Here is an 8,240-nt window from a genome sequence, read left to right on the forward strand (position 1 = left end):
TCGAGGGAAGTTCCTAGCCTCTCTGTGAAGCAGACTGTTATATGGGGGAGGGAAAAGGTCTCTGTCTGGATCAGCAGGTGGGGGCAAGACAACAGGAGTACCAGATCCATTGGTGCTTCCTTTTGCTTGCTTCAGTAGAACAGGAAGAATGTTGGTTTTATTTTCTGTGGAAAGAAGGAGGGATTTCAGCCATGAAGGAGGATGCATCAAGAGGTAGCACCAGGCCATGATATAGGGTACTTGGTTCAGGTGCCCTGGATGACTGAAAATAACCTCCTGGACTTTAAGCATAAGCTTAAAATCAAAGGAGCCTGCAGAGGGCCAACCAACTTGAAAAGTTGGCCATTCTAAAGAGCAGAAGGTTTTAAGTCACTCTGGCTTCACAGGGCTGCAGAGCCTGCAGAGACTGCAGTAGCCTCCTTGAAATCCCAGAAATGAGAAAGGAAAAGTTTCAGAGGAGCCTTAGGCTTGGAAGAAGCTTTTCCCATAATGGAAATTACTTCACACACAACCACAACAAGAAGACTGACAACAAATAGAACATGAAAACGAAAATGGGGAGACAAGAAGCCAGCAGACACAGAAGGGGAAACACTGTGCATAGGGTCAAGTGATATTCCATACCACTTCCAAAAGGCTGCAACCTCACAAACCAATGGCCAGAGGAGGAATAATAGTGTCCCCTATATTCCTCTGGCTCTGTAGTTCTATGATAGGACTTTTGTCATAATACTGTATTTTCAGCTGGGCTGACCACAGACCAGGAAAAACAAAGTACAACAGAAGAGAGGCAAAGACTTCTTGTGGCCTTAAAACTAGAATTGTTTTTCTAGTTCATTCATCCCAGAGCAATGGAAATGGGTGAATAATGCTTCCCTCATACCTCTACCTGCATAGTGAAATTGTTTACAGGCAACTAATTTCTATTCTTCCCTGTCTGGAAGTAATATTTGTATAGCCTTGAAACATGTTCAAGTCTGTGAGCATATATTTGATATGTGCATGCCTAGACATTTTATTTTTATATTGAAGAAAAAAGCTTACACTTTTTAAATTGTGTAAACTTTCCCATACTTAGAACTGAACTTAAGGGAGGTCCATTTCAGCTACCAATGAAGCAATCGTGGTTCTGACAGATATCTATGAGGTGTCCTAAGAGCTCCTACCTTGTGGTTTCACATGAAACGTGAAACACTGCACTTGGCATTCAGCTCACCAGTAGAACTTGTGCTGACAAAAATCAAGCCTACATCTGACTAACCAGTTTGCTCCCTCAGGGCCCTGATGTCCCCTGCTCAAAGTTCCTGAAAGCCTTTGTTCATTTTCACTCCAATTTTCTTTTTGTTACTTTTTTGAAAGCACATGTCATCTTACATAAAATTATTAATATCAACTCAAATAGGAGCCCTTCCTTGCAATAAGGAAATCTACTGCTTTGAATTGTTTCCCTATATGAAGTATGGGGGTAGCGTCAGCATCATGGTGGCTCCATTCTCTGCTAACAAATTACAAGTCCTTCCAGAAATTCAAGTGTAGCATATGATGGAAAATGCCAGCTTAAGCATGGGCTTTGGTGGGCTGAGTCAGACTGTGACCACTAGATGGTAAGAAACCCTGGTATACATTAAATACGTTTCCTAAACTAGTCTGCTGAAGAGTATGAGTTAGGCAGATTTGGGCTCAAATTCTTGATAGTTCTTTGATCCAAGAAGGTCCCTCATACCTGGAGCAATATTATCACAAGAGTTGTGTGAAAAACACACATCTGCATACCTCCCACTGAAAATCTTCCACTCCTAAGAATTTTTTCTCAAGCTGCTCTCAGATATGTTCTTCCAAACATAAGGGAAGCTGGATTTATCCAGTTTCTTCAGTGTAGAAACATTTATAGCTGCTTGATTCTGGTAACATGACCTTCAATATTGCAAATTGAATATAGAGCAAGAATGAAAATGACAGACCAGCATTTTTAGTTCTGATAATAGTTTCCTCAGAAAGTAGAAACTGGGTTGAAATTAAGAGCTTGTTGTCAGTCTGAAAGACCCTAATTTCTAGGGTTCAGGGAAGGATCCCCCAGACTCAATAAGACACGGCAATGGATGCAAATAGCAAGAGGATTCTTTATTGTCGAAGGCGCCAATGGAAGACTCAGAACACAGGAGACTGAGCACCCTGTGTATTTTTCCAGAAAGCATTTATAGGGTCTCAGGGTTACATAATGGGGAAGCATAGCAATAGCAACATCATTGGTCAACTCAAAAACAAGTCTATATTTAGCTAATTTCAGCCAGTTTCTGCCTCCTTGGGTTTTGATACACAAAGCACTGGGTGTTTTTCTCAAGACCGCTTCTGCTGCCTACAGATATCTTGTTTTGCCCTGGCCTAGTTGATCAAAACATCTTAAGATGGAGACTAGGGTTGGGGTCTTTCATTCCCCCCCCTTTTTCTTTAACATGGATTAAATCTTTATATCCATTGGTTCTGATCCATAGCTAGGTTAGACTCCGAATCTGTTTGTCTCAGCATTTGATATTGCCGGGCCAGAACCATAGTTTGTATTACCAATAATCTGTCCTTCATAAACTGTACTAACCTGTTTAGGATGCAGGGGCCAAAAGTCAAAATAAGCAGTAATATGATTAGGGGTCCAGTCAAGGTGGATATTAGTGTAGCTAACCAGGGTGAATTATTAAACCATCCTTCAAACCATCCTTGTTGTGACTCAAAATGTTTCTTTCTTTGGGCAACCCTTCTCTAAGTCACAAGACCAAACCTTACAGCAAAAGTCCTCAGATCCACCATATTTATTAGCCAACCCCCCATCTCGACCATCCCTGGGGCATACATAAAATGGATCTGTTTGAAGGTTATAGCTTACCGTGCCAACACGGGCTGGAGCCAAGAGTCTTGGTGGAGGGTGTCCAGGTTGAATAAATTCACAGAGCATGAAGTTGAGGTGGAACAGCTTCTTTATTGTTCTGCTGGGGCTAGCTTTTATACCATGGCACCAAATGAGGAGGGGGCTACGAAGGGACTGTAACCTGACCTCAGCAGGGATCAAGGAAAGGTTACCATGCACTCAAAATTCCTTTCCCAACTCCAGGAGCAGAGGGAATTTATTATGTTTTCTTTGCAGATAAGCACCTCAAATGGGGGCAGGGATAAGTAACTCGGGGCTGCAGTTCCCAAAGTATCTAATTAATGGGTGTCTATATCCTATATCAACCACCCCGGGGAGAGATTTTTCCTTTGATTTCTCCAGTTGGGAGATCCCAGGGGTCTAATTTGGAAACCAGTTTACATAGATCAGGATGCAGGCTGGGCCACCAGGTATTAGGGGGTATGCATCCCAGTTATGGATCAAATTATATCCCCTGTTTGAGATATAACCTGCCAGGTTAGATTTCGAGTGAGCTGGGGACTCTCATTAGTCTCAACCAAGCAAGAAACCAAAAAAACAATCAAAAACAAACAAACAAACAAAGCAGCACCAATCTGTGCGAGGCCCAGAGCTCTCAGCATCCTGGCTCAAAACAGGATACAAAGATACAAGACCTAGGCTATTAATGCTGTACCTAGGCAAACATTCTGCAACCAAATAAATGCTAATGAATATGATGCAAATGACCCAATCAGTATTATACTGCTTAACACAACCAGCTTATCCTTCAAATGAAAAAGTTACATACATGTTTCAAAATATAGAAACATACGATGAAAATAATGTCTATACATAAGACTAACTTTTTGCAGTTAGATTCATAATTCTATATCTTGGTGGGAAGGGAAATGGAGGCAGGTGCAGGGAAGGGCCCTCCAGACTGAAGAGGAGGTGGTCTAGGGAAAAAGAGGTCACTGCTCTGTGGTTTAAGGGTCTCTCTCTTTTTTCATTTTAACATCCCCTTCTAAGATAGCTGTGATTTCACCCTGCATGAAGGCACAAGGTACATTTGACCCGACTAGGGGGCATTTCTCTCTGCTGGGGCAATACACCTCACCTGTAGCCCCCTGGGCTTTGATACTCTCTCTAGAACAAGTGAAACAAAATTTGTGGCTAGGGACAGACGGCCACTGAACGAAATGAGTGTCCTCCAAATGTTCGTAGCAAATGGTACAGCACAGGGGTCCACTGTTTGCCATAGCGGAATCTGGAATATTTTGGGGGTGCACTTGATCCATGCCTGGGTGGGCTCTAGGTGGCGGGGGAGCCACCTGTAAATTCAGGTCCCCATTGCATGATACCAGGCAACGCTGCCGTAGGCACGGAGGCAGGGGACACCGGGCTGCTGCTATTTTGCCTAGCGGATACAGTGGTAGAGTGCACTGAACTGCCGTCCTTGGGTGAATGAGCTGTGCCCAGAGTGTCTGCCACCGACCTAAGTGTAGCCATGGGGGATGGACCTTTCTGGGGGCTGACCCTGGCAGGGTGGTTCGATTGGAATGAGGTCCCAGAGGTGGAGGGGGGTGGTCCCCCTGTTGCGTGCCCTGGTACCGCAAAGCCTCCCCCCCCCTCCCCCCGCGGACATAGTGAACTTCAGGGCCTTACTCTGGTTTGCCATCCATTGCTGCCTCTGCTGATCCTTGCCGAGCTTCAGTGCACCTTCAGCTGAGTCCGGAGGTTCTGGGAATGCCTTCCTTTTGTGCAGGCTGGAGGCTGCACCCTGACCCATGGGCGCCGCTGGTGGCAAGGCTCCAGTTCCTGGAGGTGCACTGGGGGCGAAGCTGAAACTCACCAGCGCAGTGGGTAACATGGGACAGCTGGCATCTAGATAGGGCTGGGGCAGCATGTCCACGCTGGGCATTCCCTCCTTGAAGAAGAGCACAGCCTCGGGCAGCAGGTCCCCAAGTAGGCACCAGTTATGCCAGTCACCTGAACCATGCTTCTTCTCGTACTCCAGGTATTTGAAGCCAGAGGACAGACCATGGCCAAAGTCTTTCATGCAGTCCTGGTACATCTGTTTGGTCATCCTGTTGCAGCTGCTGGCAGAGTTCTTGGTTGATGACTCCACTGTCCAGGAGCTCTGAAGCAGGAACGAGGGCACGGAGCCCCTCGAAACAGAGCTGGCTCTTCTGCTCGTGTTCCTCCACCACCGTGATGACAATTTTGATGATCTTCTCCACTGTGATGCGGCCCGTGCGGGACTGCTGCAGCAGGTCACGCTGCTGCTCTGTGATAAAGTACTCGGAGTTGATGATCTCCCAGATGGTCACAGTCTTACCCTGGAACTTGCTGAACAGAGCAGACACAGTGGCCTTTTCAAAGACGTCACGGGCCTCTGTATCAATGTACACCAGCTCACCACCTTTGGCGTCCTTATCATTGAGTGGCAGGACATACAGGCCTGTCTCGGGGTCCTCCACACAGCGCTCCAGCAGCTGCAGGTAGGTGAGGTTCTCATGTGTGTTGGGGTCGAAGAAGCCCTTGGTGACGTCATTTGGATCAGCCAAGATGCAGTTCATCTCTTCATCGAAGTAGCCACGCTGGTAGGCCACGTCCACGAGCACGCGATGGCTGTGTACAGGGTCAATGATGCCACCCATGGCAATCTGAGCCCCCAGCAGGCGGATGCCATGGTCCCTGACGATGAGGTCCTTCTTCATGGCCTGAAAGAGGGAGATCTGCTCACCCATGTAGGGGTCCTTGTAACCAGTGACAGCACGCTCGGCCAACAGGAGCTCGTGGTGCAGCTCAGGACCCACAACCCCCTCCTTCACAGCCTCACTGACAGTCAGCTGCCAGTTCCACACAGGGTCCAGCAAGAAGCCCGAGGCCGCCTGGGCCTCCAGAAGGATAAGAGCTGTTCCAGGGCTAAGCAGTTGTCTCCGTAAGGCTGTGTAGACACTCAGTTTCTCATTGGTGGGCTTCAGCAGCAGTCCTGTAATGCTGCTGCGGCCCTTCTGGTACTGACGCACATCTTCCCACTGCATGAGTTCAGTCACTGTGGTGTGGCCCTGTGCCAACCGCTGCAGTTCCTCCATGCTGAGAATGCCTGCTTCCTGTAGCTGCTGAGCTGACACCTTCTGACGTAATCCCTGGAAGGTGTGCTCAGGTTCCACCTCCACAGATGGGCTGTCGAGGGCATTGCGGCCATTGGGAAGGGCTTTTGCGGCAGCAGCCTGAGTGGTGGCAATCTCCTCAGAGTGTGCCAGTGCAGCTCGGTGCTCTTACTCCAGGTGCTGCAGTCTCTCGTGCAGCCTCTGGTTCTTCTCAGCCAGCAGCTTCTCCTGCTGTCGCCGCCGCTGCTCCAAATGTTGCAGCTCCTCTTGCATACGCTGCACACCCTCCTCTGCCTTGCACTGCCGCTTCCTGGCTACTTTGCACAGCTTCTCTGTGACTGCCTGTGCCTGAGCCCGTGCCTATGCCTGCTCCTCGGCTGTTTCAGCTGCTCCTCTTCTTCTTCTTGTTTCTATGACTGTGCGGCCTCCCGTTGTTCTTCCTGCTCCTGGGCCTCCTCTGCCTCCTCAGCAGCTCGTAGTCCATGCCAGGCTTGGAGACAGCGTCGAAGGCAAAGACGTGAGTGGTCCTTCTTGAAGCGCACCTCGTAGAGTGTGCAGCCAGCCAGCGTGAGCAGTGTGTCACAGACCATCTTGGGCTTGTTGGTCCACTCCTCCGTACGGTTGTGCAGGCTCTCACTCAGCTCGGCCAAGGCTTCAGCTTTGCACCACTTCTCCTTCTGCTCACGCTCCTGGTTCGTTCTCGACACCGAACCAGGCCTCTTGCCACCAGCACCCACGCCCACCTCTGCCACAGTCGAAGAGGTTGAAGATGGCGCGGAAGATACAGTGGCCGACACGCCTGGGACACCCCCAAGACAGTTGGCCCCCCAACACAGCATCGGGAGGCGCTGGAGTCGGGGGGCCCTTGGCTGCTCCCCTGTCTGGGCCGTTAAGCAGAGTCTGTGGCAATAGGTTTGGGGGCACCGTGAGCTTGGGTCCCCTGCCACCTCCCGGGTTGGGCAGCCCAGTCACCAGCCCACTATACGCCCCATGCCGAGAAGCCACCTATGTTGCCACTGAGGATGAGTTGGGGCTCGCAGAATGACTACTGCTCCCCAGACTCACCGGGGGCGGTGGATACTTGAAATGGCTACATTGTTCCATCACGGTTGCGGCAGCGGCGGTGGCCAGGGGAGCAGCCGTCTTGGAAGCAACCGTGCCCCCGTTTCAGGTGGCAGGTGGTCTCGATCACGAATGCTATGCTGTTGGCGCCTTCGTAATTGACGCAACCATGGCAGACAGGTTTGGAGAAGTCCCAGATCATGGCCCAGGGCATGCGAGGCAGGTCGCACAGGTAGCAAGACTGTCTTCGGAACGAAGACACCTGTGCCGCCCACATGATGCCAGCCTCAGGGAAGGTAGGCGCCCTCCCAGGCTGTCTCTGTGGTGTCTTCTCCATCGGGAGGACTGAATGGCTGGGGAAGGAGTCCAGCTGCGGGGGAGGTTGCGGGGAGGGTGAGAAAGTTCTGCCCCAGGGGCTGGATAGAGAGCAAGTCTCCACGGCTTGTTCAGCGCCTCTCTGTGGGGGATCCACCATCTGGGTGGCCAACGAGTTCTGCACCCTTCTCACTCCCACCTCCTACTGTGGCTGTAGAAGAGCACCAGGAGCCTTCTTCCTGGTGCTGTGGATCAGGGCTGGAAGCTCCGGGCCTAGGGGAAGGGGGCTAGGGTGTCTGTGGCCGGCTGCCATTTCTTCTTCTTGACATTCACCCCCTGGCCATCGGCCCGGAGCTGGATGTCTTTCCAGTGTCCTAGAGTCAAACTTAAGGGGGTAGTTAGATTTTGTCCCATGTTGGGCTTTTCTTCCAAATAAGACAACAATTAGACAAACAAGACTCAGTACTCCAGTGAGACTGAGCACCCTGTGTATTTTTCCAGAAAGCATTTATAGGGTCTCAGGATTACATAATGGGTAAGTATAGCAACAGCAACATCATTGGTCAACTCAAATTAAATTAACATATGGGGTGGATCAACATCAGGACAAAATAGGACTACAAAAACAAGTTTAAATTAAGCTAGTTTCAGCCAGTTTCTGCCTCCTTGGGTTTCCATACACAGAGGACTGGATTTTTCTCAAGACCGCTTCTGCTGCCCACAGATATCCTGTTTTTATCCTCTTGGCAGGTCTTAAGACTGCTTCTGCCACCCACAGATATTTTGTTTTACCCTGGCCTAGTTGATCAAAACATCTTAATATGGAGACTAGGGTTGGGGTCTTTCAATCTTAAGATGGAGACTAG

The 8,240-nt window shown here is 49.5% G+C and overlaps 2 protein-coding genes across 2 annotated transcripts; both read right to left on the reverse strand.

Annotated features, from left to right (window-relative positions):
* Positions 1-2,100: 2,100 nt before the first annotated feature.
* LOC148117120 (uncharacterized) lies at positions 2,101-6,270 on the reverse strand. Its single transcript, XM_087903229.1, is given in 7 exon segments — positions 2,101-4,257; positions 4,259-4,413; positions 4,416-4,465; positions 4,467-4,504; positions 4,506-5,021; positions 5,092-6,070; positions 6,170-6,270. Coding segments are annotated over 7 exon segments (2,229 nt in total). The 3' UTR covers positions 2,101-3,867.
* Positions 5,849-7,375, reverse strand: LOC148117121 (putative E3 ubiquitin-protein ligase IRF2BPL). The gene has a single exon (XM_087903232.1). The coding sequence runs from the start codon at positions 6,834-6,836 to the stop codon at positions 6,408-6,410; it is 429 nt and encodes a 142-aa protein (XP_087759358.1). The 5' UTR covers positions 6,837-7,375; the 3' UTR covers positions 5,849-6,407.
* Between the last annotated feature and the right edge of the window lie 865 nt (positions 7,376-8,240).

Source organism: Myodes glareolus, unplaced genomic scaffold, assembly GCF_982192425.1.
Source record: "Myodes glareolus unplaced genomic scaffold, mMyoGla1.1 HAP1_SCAFFOLD_51, whole genome shotgun sequence".
Lineage (NCBI taxonomy): Eukaryota > Metazoa > Chordata > Mammalia > Rodentia > Cricetidae > Myodes > Myodes glareolus.

Bases quoted from the DNA above. Each gene is read 5' to 3' on its own strand.
- LOC148117121 (XM_087903232.1), bottom strand. From the start codon at position 6,836: ATGCTGTGTTGGGGGGCCAACTGTCTTGGGGGTGTCCCAGGCGTGTCG.